The 15,999-nt window shown below is 37.4% G+C and overlaps 2 protein-coding genes and 1 long non-coding RNA gene across 3 annotated transcripts; 1 reads left to right on the forward strand and 2 right to left on the reverse strand.

Moving 5' to 3' along the window:
• Window positions 1–1,364: 1,364 nt before the first annotated feature.
• LOC106381763 (3-oxoacyl-[acyl-carrier-protein] synthase I, chloroplastic) lies at window positions 1,365–4,059 on the reverse strand. Its single transcript, XM_013821701.3, has 7 exons — window positions 3,488–4,059; window positions 2,572–3,003; window positions 2,330–2,503; window positions 2,168–2,239; window positions 1,934–2,035; window positions 1,793–1,859; window positions 1,365–1,707 (listed from the first exon to the last, which is right to left on the reverse strand). The coding sequence occupies exons 1-7, from the start codon at window positions 3,935–3,937 to the stop codon at window positions 1,640–1,642; spliced, it is 1,365 nt and encodes a 454-aa protein (XP_013677155.1). The 5' UTR covers window positions 3,938–4,059; the 3' UTR covers window positions 1,365–1,639.
• A 142-nt stretch (window positions 4,060–4,201) lies between these two features.
• LOC106381766 (zinc finger BED domain-containing protein DAYSLEEPER-like) lies at window positions 4,202–8,131 on the forward strand. Its single transcript, XM_022696641.2, has 5 exons — window positions 4,202–4,609; window positions 5,154–5,237; window positions 5,471–7,233; window positions 7,322–7,651; window positions 7,742–8,131. Exons 3-5 carry the CDS (start codon window positions 6,688–6,690, stop codon window positions 7,862–7,864), a joined length of 999 nt encoding a protein of 332 aa, XP_022552362.2. The 5' UTR covers window positions 4,202–4,609; window positions 5,154–5,237; window positions 5,471–6,687; the 3' UTR covers window positions 7,865–8,131.
• Window positions 6,910–8,424, reverse strand: LOC125581834. Its single transcript, XR_007319581.1, has 2 exons — window positions 8,274–8,424; window positions 6,910–7,075 (listed from the first exon to the last, which is right to left on the reverse strand). It is a non-coding gene; the product is annotated as an uncharacterized LOC125581834 (long non-coding RNA).
• Between the last annotated feature and the right edge of the window lie 7,575 nt (window positions 8,425–15,999).

The following is a 15,999-nucleotide window of genomic DNA, read 5'->3' on the forward strand; positions in this document are numbered from 1 at the left end:
TGTGATTTTGGCATGAAAAAACGTCTTTGCGTTTTTTTGCGGGAAAACATGTTTTTGCCATTTTGGCGGGAAAACACATTTTTGCAATTTTGTCCGGAATTGCGTTTTAAGGGTTTTGGCGTGAAAAATTCGTTTTTAGGTTTTCGCGGGAAAATGCATTTTTGTGGTTTTGTCAGTTTTAGTGTATGATAAAATGATATTATGTTTAGGTTTGTAATTTGTGAATTACATCAGGGGTATAATAGACATTATACCATATTGAATGAACCATCTCCATTCAAATGGTCCAAATTGGTTCAGCTGAATGGACTTTTAAATTAAACCTACATTTCCGAAAGTCATTCGGATGATCCATCCAAATGAGTTGTACTTTTAGTGCCTAAACGAACAAATCTCTCATCTCCATCCAGATGGCTCATCCGGATGGAGAAACAAACAGGCCCTAACTTAGAGTTCGTAGAAAAAGCAGAGCCAAAATCAATCAGCAAGACACCTTGGCAGAAACAACACCAAAATTGGAAGGAGTTGAAAAAGAGGCAAAGCATCTATCCTCGAATTATTGGAGAAGGCCACATGCAGGAACTAATGCTCTGGAACTTATTATGAGCCACGAGTTCAACCACAATAAACCATCAAAGGGAGCCGAAACAACTTTAACATTCGAACACCCGTGGCCAGATGCAAGAAAGACGAAAGCTCCTTTTTCCTTTAGAACGAGCCAGAGACTCCATAAATAAAGAGTACACTGAAGAATCTGTTCTCAAGCATGCAAACTAAGGAAAAGCAAACTCTCCAAGTAAGGTGAATTCACCACCAGAAGCAAAAAACAAGACACACCAACAAACCAGAAAAGAGCTAAGCCAATAACCGGAGAAAAAAGAGTACCTTAGACAAGCACAAAAGGCAAAGGAACACTTTCGAATCGACGAAGGAGACACGGCGAGAATACGCCGAAAGAGAACCTCGACCCCTGCCAAACTGCTCATCTCTCCGGATTTGGAGAACTAGAGTAAAACTGTTTTTTTGAAGAACTCAAGCCAAAACAAACAAAAATCCACACAAAAATTAAAAATAGAAGAGCAGACAGACCAATGCAGTGGCTGTGGGAGCCAGCGAGTCATCGGCCGGAAACTAGATCTGAAGGTTTTTGTAACATTGTCGGCCAGAAACTGGATCTAAAGGTTTTTGTTCTGGAGAGAAGGGAGAGCTATTTGGAGGAGAGAGGATAGTATAAACGTAATGCTTGATGGACTTGGTTGTTAAAATCTCCAGTTACACATTTTCGACATGTCTAACAAAGATGAAAACCCCTAATTGGGTTCATTCCGACACTAATACCATTTGCTACATGATTCTTGGTTCTGTTTATAAAATTAGGCTAATATAAAACGAACTAAAGATACAACATTCCGTACACAAATTGTAGAAGCAAAATCTGGATTCTCAACACCTCAATGACCAATAAGAGTTGAGCAAAAATTAACAATGACCAATAAAAGTTGAGCAAAAATTAACAATGACCAATAATAACAAAAAGCTGAAAGGAAGAAAGTGCTCAACTTGTGAACCAAAAAGCTGCGAAGAAGATGATGGTGGTGATCTAACAGATGGACCAGAGGATCTAAAGGGTCTGAGGAAATCAGGGTTTGAAGGCAGAGAAAGCGACCACTGAGTTATGTCCACCGAACCCAAACGAGTTTGATATGGCTGCAACCAAAGAAGAAATACAGTCACTATCATAGAAACCATTGTCGGTTTAAGACAATGACAAGAAGGCCGGTCAGTCACTTACCAACATTCACCTCATGCTGCTTCTTCTCGTTTGCGACCGTATCAAAGTCCACTGCTGGTTCTGGGTTCTACAATGACAAACAGAGTGTTAATAATGATCTAAAATAAAGAAAGCCACGAGAAATAGAGAGATAATACGTACAAATTGGTTGATAGAGGGATGCAGCCATCCCGTGTTGATAGCCTTTATGGTGGCAATGGCTTCAAGACCTCCAGCTGCACCGAGGCAGTGACCTATCATAGACTGTAACATGCATTCACAAAACTATCATTACAGGAAATGCAAAGAAAACCAATAACAAGAAATAGCAATATTAAGTAGATGGAGACGAATCTTGGTGGCATTGATTTTGATCCCTGAAGTGCTCTTGAATACCTTTTTAATGGCATTAATCTCAGCAAGATCACCAGCCAGAGTGGAAGTTGCATGGGCATTGATGTAATTTACCTGGGACAAGAACGTTCAGACAATCAGCCATAAAATTTTGGTAATAAACTATAGCAAACTTTGTTACAAACAGCCATAAATGTTAGTTACCTCCTCAGGTGAAACACCAGCGTCTTCAAGGCAGCTCTCAATGCATGAAGAGACACCAAGCCCATCAGCTCTTGGATCAGTCATATGATGAGCATCGCAGTTAACAGCTCCTCCAAGATACTCTGCTACAATTGGAGCACCACGTTTCATTGCATGTTCCAAGCTTTCCATCACCTATCAGAGCATATAATAAATCAATACAATCCATGGAAACAACATTTCACATGTTTGAGAGTACATACCAGAACACCAGCTCCTTCACCCATGACAAACCCATCTCTCTGTTTATCCCACGGCCTTGATGCTGTCTGAGGATCATCATTTCTCTGTGAAAGCGCCCTACAAGCAACAAAACCTCCCAAGCCAATAGGAATAATAGCAGCCTCGGTTCCACCAGCAATCATCATATCAGCTTCACCACGTCGAATATGGTTCGCAGCGGCGTAAAAGCAGTAGTTAGAAGTGGCACACGCCGTCGAGATCGAGTAGTTAGGACCCATAAGACCAAGATCAATCGCCAGCAAAGCAGAACCCATGTTTGTAATAGCATAAGGAATAAAAAACGGAGAAATCCTCCTGTGACCTTTCTCAATAAGAGCTTGTACACCGTCTGAAAACACAGTCAAGCCACCCATAGCAGTCCCAACTAGTACTCCAGCTCTCCGCTTATCAATCTACAACAAGTTGGAAACTTTGGTTAAACCCATCAAAGATAAATCAACCCCTTGAGTAAAGACATGAACTTTAAACTGAATCAGTCTTAAAGATTTGAACTTTGATCAATTAACAAGAAGACCCACAAGTTGAAAACTTTGGTTAAACCCATCAAAGATAAATCAACCCCTTGAGTAAAGACATGAACTTTAAACTGAATCAGTCTTAAAGATTTGAACTTTGATCAATTAACAAGAAGACCCACAAGTTGAAAACTTTGGTTAAACCCATCAAAGATAAACCAAACCTCATGACTAAAGACATGAACTTTAAACTGAATCAGTCATAAAGATTTGAACTTTGATCAATTAACAAGAACACCCACAAGTTGAAAACTTTGGTTAAACCCATCAAAGAGAACCCAACCCTCATGGCTAAAGACATGAACTTTAAACTGAATCAGTCTTAAGGATTTGATTTATGATCAATCCAAGAGAGTAGTACCGTGTTAAGCTTATCACCACCAAGATTTGCACTTTCAAGAGCCTTCTTCCCAGCGACAATGCAGTACTTCAAGCAATCATCAAGCCTCCGCTCATTCTTCCCATCGATGTAACCTTCTGAGCTAAACCCACAGATCTGTCCACCGAATCGGGTCGGGAACTTGGAGGTGTCGAACCGATCAATCAAGCTGATTCCACTCTCGCCGGAGAGCAGCTTCTCGTAGTAAGCGTCGACGTCGTTGCCGAAGACGGAGACGAGGCCCATTCCGGTGATTACGACCCGTTTCTTCGGGTATGTTTCGCGTTTGGGGGCGGAGGTTGATGCAGAGATGAATGAGCGTCTTCTCGTGGGTTGTCTCATATTTGTGGTGATGTGGTGAGATCGGATTGAGGGTTTTAGGAGTGGGTTTGGTGGAGAGGCGCGGAGAGATGAAGGGTGAAGAGCTTGCATGGCGGATCCGAAGAGAGAGAGAGTGAGAGAGAGGCGATAAGTACTATGTTTGTGTGAAATGGTGTGTGTGTGTGTGTGAGATGAGCGTTTGTGGAAAGAGGTTTTGGAGTTCGTCAGATTTGACGAGCAGATGATATTTAACTCAATTAATATTTACAAATATTTTAATTAGTTTTCTTTTAAAGTCCCTTGATATTTATAACTATTTTAGTTTTGGTCATAAAGTTATGTTATCTTTACAATTTGGTCTTCAGCTGACGTATTTCCGTAGACTAGTTAATAGGGATGTTGTCGTGGGCTCATTTCTAAAGGGTTAGCCCGACCCGCATGAAAATTTATAACCCTAAACCCGTATTTTTTAATGTGGGTTAAGAATGGGCCGCCTAATTTTACGCTAAGGTACCAATAGGGTTAATTATTTCCCATCTCTCTTTCAGTCATATCTTACAACTCGACATCGAAATCAAAATCAAAGGCCGTTCTGAATCAAAATCAAAGGTTCTGGGTTTGTTTTAAATCGAAATCAAAGGCGAGGGGTTTGTCCTGAATCGAAATCGAAGGCCATATGTTCTTATGAAGACGAAAATGAAATCGAAGGCTAGGGGTTTGTTCTGAATCGAAATCAATGGCCCATCTCACATGGATCTTCTGAAAACAAAAACGAAATCAAAGGTATCTCTCGATCTTTTGGGTTATCTTCTCTTAGACTTGTAGACTTCTAGTTGTATTTGTAGATGAGTCCTTCCTTAGATGTTCCCTTTTGACAATGTAATGGTGTTATCAATGAACTTTGGACTTGATTTGTATTGGGTCAGTTCACAGCTGTGAGTTTTATGATTTTGGATTTGATTTTGAACAGATTACCAGTGGAACTGAGTAGCTGTGTGTTGAGTCTAAGAGTTGGGTATTAGTTCTTCAAGGTTAGTCCTTTTCCATCTCTCATAATAGCTTAAGCAATGAAGAATACAGTTTCTGCTCTATAAAATTTACTCTATTAAATGCAAAGCTACTGTGATCTTAAAGTTCCAAATAAAATTGAGACATAGCTTTCCTAATCACACTTGTTTGTTACTTGTTTCCATGGAGAATCGGTTCTTGTAATGTGTTATGTGACTAGCTTCTGTTCTTTCAGTTTTGTTCTGTGTCTAGCTTGTGAATGTGTGACTGCACTGACTGAGTATTAAAAGGAAACCGATATTATATTGCTTTGCTTCAGGAGGACCAATCCGTTTTAGAAAAGCTATTGGACATCTTGGCATCTTGCACCTGAGCTTGGGAATCTCGAACATTTACAATATTTGTAAGTCATCACATCTTTTGGGAAGCTCGAACATTTACACTATATGAATAATATTTGTTCTTTTTGTTTGTGTCAATGTCTGATCTTACAACTCAACTCTCTGTGGTGTAATTGTCTTGCGTGTGCCTAACTTGTGTTCTCTTAGTGGTTAACTTGTGTTCTTCCATGTGTTCAATCATATTTGCTTCAAAGAATCCCAAAGTAATAATATAATTTTTATTTTTTTGTTGCAGGCTGCAGCATGGACTCACAAACAGTACAAAGAATGGCAGCTCTTGAGGCAGAAAACGAATTGATGGACTTGGAGTATAATGAAGATGAAGACTCCCAAGAAGAGGAACATGATCTTAGTGTCAATGAATCTGCTCACTCAACACATACTCAACGTCCAAAGAGACACACACACACTCCACGAGCTTCACGATCTCCACGAGCTCCACGATCTCCACTAGCTCCACGATCTCCACGAGCTTCACGATCTTCACGAGCTCCACGAGCTCTAAGAGCTAAACGGCCTAGACAGGTACGTAAAAAAACTTCTAAGTGTTGGCTACACTTTACATCGGTAGGCGTAGAGTCTGATGGTAAAGAAAGGGCTAAGTGTCACTACTGTGGTATTAAGTTAGTTATAGATAGGACTCATGGAACTTCAACAATGAATCGCCATTCACGCTCTTGTCCAGAAAAACCTGAAACCGAAGTTGTTGAATATGATCCCAAAGTTGATAAGGAAATGGTTTCTGAGATTATAATTTATCATGACCTTCCTTTTCGCTATGTAGAATACGAAAAGGTTAGGGAGAGAGATAAATATCTTCATCCAGAATGTGAGCCTATATGTAGACAAACTGCAAGTAGGGAGGTGTATAAAAGATATGAAATAGAAAAGCTGAAGTTGAAAGAAATGTTTGCATGTTACCAAGGTCGAGTGTCTTTCACTTCTGACTTGTGGACGAGTCGTAGCCAAGTGAGGGGTTATATCTGCCTCACTGCTCATTATATTGATGAGAAATGGAAGCTACACAGTCACATCTTGGCATTTTGAGATGTCAAACCCCCACATACCGGTGAAGCAATAGCCAAGAAGATTTTTGATATCCTAAAGGAGTGGGGGTTAGAGCGAAGAGTGTTTTCCCTCACCTTAGATAATGCTTCTGCTAATGATAACATGCAAAAGATCCTTACTCATCGTCTGCAGAGTGGGAATGGCTTGTTGTGAGATGGAAAGTTCCTCCATGTAAGGTGTTGCGCCCACATTTTGAATCCGATTGTCAAGAAAGGGTTAGAGTTAGGTTCTAGTCTTTTGGTGAACATTAGGGAGATCGTTAAGTATGTGAAAGCTTCTGATTCAAGGAAGTATTCTTTTGCTACGTGTCTTGAGAGCGCTGGTATTGAAAGCAGTGCTGGTTTATCTTTGGATGTGGACACACGGTGGAATTCCACTTACGAGATGTTGGTGAGAGCTCTCAAGTTTTGTAAAGCCTTTGATAATCTGCATTTGTATGATGGAAACTACAAATGTTTGCCTTCTGAAGAAGAGTGGAATCGCGGTGAGAAGATTCGAGACTTCTTGAAGCCATTTAGTACAATCACAACATACTTCTCTGGAGTCAACTTCCTCACAGCCAGTGTTTATTTCATGCTAGTATGGAAGATCGAGTTGTTGTTGAGGAGGTATGCAAGGTGTAAGGATAATGAGATAAGATTAATGGCTGTGGATATGCAAAGTAAGTTTGCTAAATACTGGGACGAGTACAGTCTTATTTTAGCTATGGCAGCAGTACTAGACCCAAGGATTAAGCTGCAGATGCTTAAGGAAGCTTATCATAAGCTGGATCCTAGAATTTCTGAGAAGAAGGTTGAAGTCGTGACGAAGAGCTTGGAGTTGCTTTATAAAGAGTATAGTTCAAAGTCATCAGAAAGTTCTTCCAGATTTCCAAGAAAAACTCCACATGAGCTCCTTACAGAATCTCCTCTTGATGATGATTTCGATGATGTAAGTATCTGACATAAAGTTCTTGTTTATTTTGACCTTTTAATAATTCGGTAATTACTTCTTTATCTCTGATTTTGTTTGAATATAGGATCTGCTTGAGCTTGAAAGGTATATCCAGTTTGGCTCAAACAACGAAAGGAAAAATCTGGACATGTATTTGGCTGATACTAAGGTTGATATTTCGGCTTTCTCAGATATGGAGGTGTTAGACTACTGGAAGGATAAGCAACACAGATATGGTGACTTAGCTTTGCTTGCCCGTGATATTCTTAGCATCCCTATTACTACTGTTGCGTCTGAATCTGCGTTTAGTGTGAGAGGTCGGGTTTTGAGTCCTTTTAGAAACCGTCTCCTCCCTAAAACTGTCCAAGCATTGATCTGTACGCGAAACTGGCTCGCGGTTTTGTTGAGTTTGAGGGTAAACTCCTTGTCTTGAATTAAGTGTTTTAAGAATTAGTGTTGTTGGTTAACTCATTGTTTGAATGATTTCTTTGATTACTTGATGTAGGAGACATTGAGGAGTACTTTGATTATGATGATGAGGATGCTAATAAAAGAGCAAGTAGCTCAGGAAATGAAGATTCAAACATGTGGTAACTTCAGTGCATTTAGCTCTTTGTGTAACTTGTAAACTGCTTTAGCTCGTTTCTTGCTGTCTGTGATTGTATCTTGCTGTCTGAGATTGTATCTTGCTGTCTGGTAGACTATAGGTTGTATATTGTTGTCTAAGACTGTAGCTTTATGTCTGGTTTAAGTATATGTTTTTGGTGTTGTTGTGTCGTCATGTATCTATGCGTTTATGATCTAAGTTCTTGTGTTCTTAGCTTGTGTCGTCCTGTATAGCGAATGTATAACAGTATGAGTGTGTTCTTTGTTTGTTGAAATCGATCTTTAGTTGTCTCATGTTTGTTCTAAACTAGAACTTCTAGTGACTGCCATCTCTCTTGTTTTTTCAGAGTGGAGTGGACAGTGGAGTGGAAGTTGAAACGAGTGTTAGAGACTTGGAGAGTGGAGCTTTGCTTTACATGACTTATTGAAACTTTGATTTTTACACTTCATGAATAAAAACATGTAAACTTTGGTTTTTCTAATTTCATACTTTGAATTTGAGGACAAAAATGAATAAAAGAGATTTTTTCATTTATATAATCATATTTTGAGTTTTTAAAAACATGTAAACTTTGATTAAATTTGATATACAAAACATTATTACATTGCAAAAAAAATTAATTGGGCTAACCCTAACCCTAGTACCAGCCATAACCCTATAATTAAAGAAGGGTTAAAATAGGGCTGGGTTAAAATAGAGTTGAGCTTATATTACACTAGAGAGGGTTGGGCTCTAACCCATGACTTAACATCCCTACTAGTTATTAACTAGAGGCTAGGTGTTTGAATATTCAGAGCTGATACTAAGAGCATCTTTATCCCACAAACCCAAAAGTGGGGTTCTTTTTTTTTTTTTTGTCTGAAAAAAAAATAATAATTAAAAAGCTAACCAATCGCGGGCCGCCACGTGTCAGTGGAGCCCGCAAACAGTGCAAGAATCAAACAAAGAACGGTTCTTATTTGGCAAACACAAGGGACGGTTTTATCATTTTAGTGGGGTCCATGGCACTAAAAACCCCACTACGATACCTGGATAAAGATGCTCTGAGCAATGCTTTTGCAGAGAAAATGACTCATTCCCCTATGAACTAGTTGTTTCTGGCTATTTCACACACAAACTTTTAAGTCATGGCAAAAATCACATGAACAATTCTATTTTTTGAATTACATAAACAAACTATCGATTTTAAACTAATTCCCCTAAAACTGTAAATGGTGTTGTTTAAACGTTAACTTGGTTTATGACATGTAGATAGTTTGTTTCATTTAGGTTGATAAAAAAAGAATACTATGTCGTTTTTTTCTTCTTCTTTTTGTCAACTGCTCTTCTTCTTCTTCTTCTTCTTCTTCTTCTTCTTCAGAAATCGTTACTCTTCATCATCAATTGAGGATAAAAAAAATTATTCTGCATTTTCGAGTTATATGACATAGTAACTGGTTGGGTAGATATTTTCGAGTTATATGACATAAAGCATATAGAGAGTTCATATGACATAATTTCTGGATTGAGGAGAATATATAAATCTCTGGAGGACCGGAACCTGAGAGTAACATCCGCTTACGGAACCAATCAAGCGTCCTAGACTACGCCAATTTTATAGTTCCTTGTGACAATACATGAAGATTGGTAAGTTAGTATTTGCTGCTCTTCTTTCTTTATACATCATGTAAAATGTTTTATTCTTCTGCATGATAATAAATTTTATCCCCAATTGATGATGAAGAGTAAAACGATTTCTGAAGAAGAAGAAAAGGAAAAAATCGACGTAGTATTCTTTTTTTTTATCAACCCAAATTAAACCGTCTCTCCACCTATCATAAACCAAGTTAACGTTAAAATAACATCGTTACGGTTGTAGGGAAATTAGTTTAAAATCGATAGTTTGTGCATGTAATTTAAAAGATAGAGTTGTTGATGTGGTTTTTGGCATGACTTAAAAGTTTGTGTGTGAAATAGCCGGGAACAACTAGTTCATAGGGGAATAATTAATTTTTCCATTGTTCATGTGGTTTTTGGCATGTCTTAAAAATTCATGTGTGAAAAAGCTGGGAACAACTAGTTCATAGGGGACTAAACCATTTTCCCTGCTTTTTCATATGACTTCTAAAATTTTAAAATTAATATATAAAAGCATATGCAATAAAAATAGTTTTTTAAATTGTCTATATTTTTCAAAATCTCAAGATCGGTCATGTATATATTGTCTTAGTTCTACACATAAAAAAATAGCAGTGATACTAAAAAATCAACTATTTGGAAAGTGTGTGGGGTTTAGGTTAAGAAATTTGTTTATAGATCGAAGTTTTTTTTTTTTCTTCTGTTTATGAATATTTGAATGAGTATAGGAGAAATAAGAAAAGATTGTAGTTCTTCTCTTAGCTTTCTATTATGTTTTTTTTTTCTTAAAGCATTCTGTTATGTTATTTTGAGTGTAAAATTATTTCCTTGGGCCGAAGTAGGGAACTTATGTTTCTCCACTCGAGCTGCCACTCTCCGAGATTATCTTGTTCCTAATATAGATAAAGTAACGTGGTGGAATAGTTTTCCTCTTTACATCTTTCAGGCGACACTATTTTAGCGGCTTGCCGTCCATACTGGATTAGTATATTGGCAGAGTCCTCTTTTACCATATTACCATATATGTCTATCACATACTGGAGGTGATAATGAAACTACAAAACTGGTGTCGAACTCTCGTGTACTAGATAAGAGAGATTAGGCCACTTGGCTGAATTATCTAAAAGCCCCTAAATTCTTACTGTTGTTCCCTTTTAGCCTCATAGTTTTATTTGCTCTTAGCATCTCTAGTAAAATTAACATTTCAAAGTTGAGCATCTCTAGTTTTATTTGCTATATCGATGAGATCGAATCAAATCTTGTAGTAGAACGGAACCCAGAAGAGTTCACGTTATGGCATGATCGCCTTGGCCACCCAGGAACTACAATGACGCGTAAAATCATAGAAAGTTCACATGGTCATCCACTGAAAATCCAGGAGATTTCTCAAGGGAATAAAATGACATGTGTTGCATGTTCTCTAGGAAAATTGATAGTAAGGCCATCGCCAACCAAAATCGATAAAGAATCACCAAAGTTCCTTGAAAGAATTCAAGGCGATATATGTGGACCTATACACCCACCTTGTGGACCATTCCACTATTTTATGGTATTAATTGACGCATCCAGTAGATGGTCACACGTTTGTCTATTATCATCTCGAAATGTGGCATTTGCGAGATTTCTAACTCAGATAATCAAACTGCGAACATAGTTTCCTGATTATACTATTAAAAGAGTTAGACTAGACAACGCTGGTGAATTCACATCCCAAGCATTCAATGACTATTGTATGGTAATGGGAATTGAAGTTGAACATTCGGTTGCTCATGTTCATACGCAAAATGGTTTGGCTGAATCTTTAATTAAGCGTCTGCAATTGATTGCAAGACCATTGATCATGAGATCAAAACTTCCAACCTCTGTATGGGGACATGCCATTTTGCATGCAGAAGCACTCATTCGGATCAGACCGAGTGCATACCATAAGTATTCCCCACTACAATTAGCGTTTGGTCGAGAACCAAACATTTCCCACTTTAGAATCTTTGGTTGTGCGGTATATGTGCCTGTAGCACCACCACAACGTACAAAGATGGGACCACAAAGAAGATTGGGAATATATGTTGGTTTTGATTCCCCATCAATTATAAGATACCTAGAACCACAGACTGGTGACGTCTTTACAGCACGTTTTGCTGATTGTCATTTTGACGAAAATGTATTCCCAGTTCTAGGGGGAGAAAACAAAAATGTTGGAAGTGATATAAAATGGAGTGTACCATCATTGTTATATCTTGATCCTCATACTAAAGAGTCAGAACTAGAAGTTCGACGAATTATGCATTTACAGAGTATAGCTAACCAGCTACCTGATGCATTTGTAGATACCAAGACGGTAACTAAATCTCATATACCAGCTGCAAATGCTCCTGCTCGTATCAAAATGCCAAATGAACAAGAAAAGGAGGATGACACACGAGAGCCAAAAACACGCCTGAAGCGTGGTAGACCTGTTGGTTCTAAGGATAAGAATCCTAGGAAACAGAAGAAAGCTGAAATATATGATGCACCCAAAATAGCAGAAAATATTTTGGAAGAAATAAATGATAAGGATTCTGATGAATCAGAGCATCATGAATCAGAGCATCATGAATCGAAAGATAATCATGAGATTTCTATTAATTACATCCATAATAAAAGGATATGGAATAGAAATAAACAAAATGACCTTGACGATGCTTTCTCATATATTGTGTCAAGTGAAATAAATGAAGAAATTGATGATCCAGAACCAAAATCTGTCTATGAATGTCAAAAAAGACATGATTGGGAACAATGGAAAAATGCAATACAAGCTGAACTTGATTCGCTTAATAAACGAAAAGTATTTGGATCTATTGTGCTCACACCTGCAGATGTGAGACCAGTTGGGTACAAATGGGTTTTCGTTCGAAAGCGAAATGAGAAAAATGAGATTACGAGATACAAAGCTCGTCTAGTGGCTCAAGGTTTTTCTCAAAGACCTGGAATCGATTATGAAGAAACGTATTCTCCAGTTATGGATGCCATTACATTTAGATTCTTGATGAGTCTAGCAGCTGATAAAAATCTAGAGATGCGTCTCATGGATGTTGTTACAGCTTATCTATATGGATCATTAGATACTGATATCTACATGAAAGTTCCTGATGGATTTAAAATGCCAGAAGCATTTAGTTCCAAACCTAAAGATGTATGTGCAATAAAATTGCAAAGATCATTATATGGGTTAAAGCAATCTGGACGTATGTGGTATAATCGTCTCAGTGATCATTTAACAAAAGAAGGATATGTGAATGATCCTATATGCCCATGTGTTTTCATCAAGAAAACAATATCCGGATTTGTAATAATCGCGGTATATGTTGATGATCTTAACATCATCGGAACTCAAAAAGAAATACAAAAGGCATCAGACTATCTCAAAGGAGAATTTGAGATGAAAGATCTTGGACAGACACAGTATTGTCTTGGACTACAAATAGAACATTCACAAAATGGTATATTTGTGCATCAATCCACATACACTAAAAGAGTGTTGAAACGATTTAACATGGATAAATCAACTCCTCTTAGCACCCCGATGGTCGTTAGGTCACTTAATATTGAAAGTGATCCATTTAGACCACCTGAGGAGAAAGAAGAGATACTTGGTCCAGAAGTACCATATCTAAGTGCAATTGGAGCGCTGATGTACCTTGCAAATTGTACACGGCCTGATATATCATTTGCTGTGAATCTTTTGGCAAGATTCAGCTCATCTCCAACTCGAAGACATTGGAATGGGATTAAACATGTTTTTCGTTACCTCCAAGGGACCATTGATTTGGGCTTATTTTATCCTAAAAGTTCAAAAGGTCAAATGGTTGGTTTTGCAGATGCAGGATATCTTTCAGATCCACACAAAGCCCGATCGCAAACAGGATACGTTTTTACGATCGGAGGCACTGCTATATCTTGGCGTTCCCAGAAACAAACGCTCGTGGCTACTTCTTCAAATCATGCTGAGATCATTGCACTCCATGAAGCAACTAGAGAATGTGTATGGCTGAGATCAATGAGCCGACACATCTGTTCAAGCAGCGGAATTGGCGAAAATACGGAGCCAACTATTCTAAAGTTGAAAACACTTAAAATTTTTTTAAAGTTGAAAACGTATAAACAAAAATTTTAAAGTTGAAAACGTATAAACAAAATAGCGTAAAGAGTAATAAGGTAACAAGTAACCAGAAACCAAATACTCAATGCAAATGTAGGTGAACCGATACTCACGACAATGAAAGGTGTACCAAATAGATATACATTAATTCTTCAACACCCATGTTCTATTTTTCTTTATCAGAATCCAGCTTATCGTATAAAGTCTTCCAACGAGTTAATGTGCCTACTTGCTTGAATGATAACGTACAATTTTCATCATTCATGATAACAAGTTGGTCTAGGTTTCTATTCTTTCACTAATGCAAACATTGTCTTTGCGTTTTCTATCAACATATTAATTGTTTAGTATCATTTTCAAATTTCCATAGACTATTGTTGCCATATGCGAACGTCAATGCTATAAACTTAAACGTCAAACACATGTAAAGCTAGTTTTGATTTTTAAAAACAGAGACAAGCGTTCATTTTGAGGGAAAAAAAAACTATGCTAAAAATAAAACGTAAGCATAGATATAAAAAGCAAACACAAGCAATCAATCGCAAATCTTGTTGTGATTGGTGTGCATTTCTCACTTTAGAAAAGACATATATGACCAGGATGTATATTAGTCCTTGAGAGTTGACAAAAAAATATTAGTTCTTGATATCATATATACATATCTATAAACATTCTAGAGAGGGTAATTGTCAATGCTTACCAAATACAACTCTAGACTGACTATTGGACTAATTCCACATTTCTTTGTATCAGTCAATCATACAATGCAATATCATGCCGCCAGAAAAGACTATGGAACTATTGAGATTTTGCTTGGTTTTGATCATCACATGAGGACTATAAAATTATTTGTCGGAACTTCATTAGTAAATTCGATTACACAAACTAGTTCCCTTAATCTAGCCGATCATAATGTAATTCTGAACCTATATCCTTTCCTCAACTTTCAAAGATGAACATCTTAACATAAGACCATCATGAATTTTGCTTGCATTGCACGAAATAAGATTCCAAAGCATTTCATAAAGTTCGGTAGCATGGTCGTGCCTATTTAAAAATACATGTTAAATGTTCTCTATTTTTCAAATAAGCAAGAAATTACTAACTACTTTACACGATAACAGGTAATCAACTACTTTTACAGACAACTTCCGTTAACATGATGATGATACATTTTCAAATTCAGTATATTACAGAAACACTTAATCTTCACATCGTCAGTTCTATCTACTGAACGACGGTATCATTAATTGGTTTTCTTACGTTACCAGTATTTATTGTCCAGAAAACTTGAGAGGCTGTGTCTGATTTTCTACAGGTTTCCAGCTGTTAAACTTTGAAAGCTGTAAAAATAAGGATTTTGAGGTTTTAAGAATTAAACGTTAGATTTTTCTGTTGTATTTTTTACTTGTTTCAGGATTTGTTTAAGAGCATTTTCTGTTTATCCGCTATAAGAAGAATGTAATTTCAAGTTACAAAACTTTAATATAAAATTTAACATTTAGCCTAAAAATTACACTTAGATTAATTACATTAACAGGTTAAAACCATTCCTTCAATGATAGACATGATTCTGTATCTCATAAGAAGAAAGCAAGCTTAGAAACCAAAACCATTCCTTCAATGATAGACATGATTCTGTATCTCAAAGTTTCGAAAGACGACATCTTCAGATTCAGTCTCTTCCACTTTAGCCCTCCAAGTCCCAAAAATTTCAACCTCGTCCTTTCTTTCCTTGTCTTAAATATCGAAAAGGTACCTTTTCTCATCATCTTTGATCTTGAAATCCTTTCGAAATCGAACATAACAGAGCGAGAGAGAGGAAGTAGGTATATTATGTGTTGCTTATGGTTTGTTGTTATAAAGTCTTCGCAGACGAACAGATGAGTTTTATACAAGCCCAAAGCCAGGGTGTATTGGTAATTAATAGTCGTTGATTTGAAGCGTGTTTCAATATTCCAATTTCCAATGATCAACGTAGGCGTGCTGACGCGAAACCACTCTGTTTCTTTTCCAGAAGAATTTTCGTGGATGTATCATTTATCTGTTTCTATATATAGTGTAGTTATCTTTTATTAATATTTTATGCGTATATCTATAGTTTTTTTTTGAAAAAAAAAATGGTTAAACCCGGGTCTATTAAAGATACAGACCTAACCCCCGGATGGGAGGTGCAGCCCACGGATAGACCCTCTCCCAGATATTCAAATGGGCTGAAATGCAATAGCCCATATCCGTGTAGGTGACCAGGAAAATGTGACTTAGTTTCGCATGGCAGGTGGATCGAACTTGAAATGTGGTGACATCCCAAGCCCTTCCCCTTACCACTTGACCACAAGCTCCCAGTCAAAAGAGTTTAATGTCAATTGATTATCCTATTTCTAAGTGATATAGAAGT

This window comes from Brassica napus, chromosome C2 (genome assembly GCF_020379485.1).
Source record: "Brassica napus cultivar Da-Ae chromosome C2, Da-Ae, whole genome shotgun sequence".
Lineage (NCBI taxonomy): Eukaryota > Viridiplantae > Streptophyta > Magnoliopsida > Brassicales > Brassicaceae > Brassica > Brassica napus.

What these genes read in the sequence shown, in the direction of transcription:
- LOC106381763 (XM_013821701.3), bottom strand. Translation starts at nt 3,937, where the DNA reads ATGCAAGCTCTTCACCCTTCATCTCTCCGCGCCTCTCCACCAAACCCA. An exon ending in GTGGTGATAAGCTTAACACG is followed by an intron (nt 3,004 to 3,487) that starts GTACTACTCTCT and finishes AACTTGTTGTAG; the next exon opens with ATTGATAAGCGGAGAGCTGG. An exon ending in AGATTAATGCCATTAAAAAG is followed by an intron (nt 2,036 to 2,167) that starts GTATTCAAGAGC and finishes TGCATGTTACAG; the next exon opens with TCTATGATAGGTCACTGCCT.
- LOC106381766 (XM_022696641.2), top strand. Translation starts at nt 6,688, where the DNA reads ATGTTGGTGAGAGCTCTCAAGTTTTGTAAAGCCTTTGATAATCTGCAT. An exon ending in TTGATGATGATTTCGATGAT is followed by an intron (nt 7,234 to 7,321) that starts GTAAGTATCTGA and finishes GTTTGAATATAG; the next exon opens with GATCTGCTTGAGCTTGAAAG. An exon ending in CGGTTTTGTTGAGTTTGAGG is followed by an intron (nt 7,652 to 7,741) that starts GTAAACTCCTTG and finishes TACTTGATGTAG; the next exon opens with GAGACATTGAGGAGTACTTT.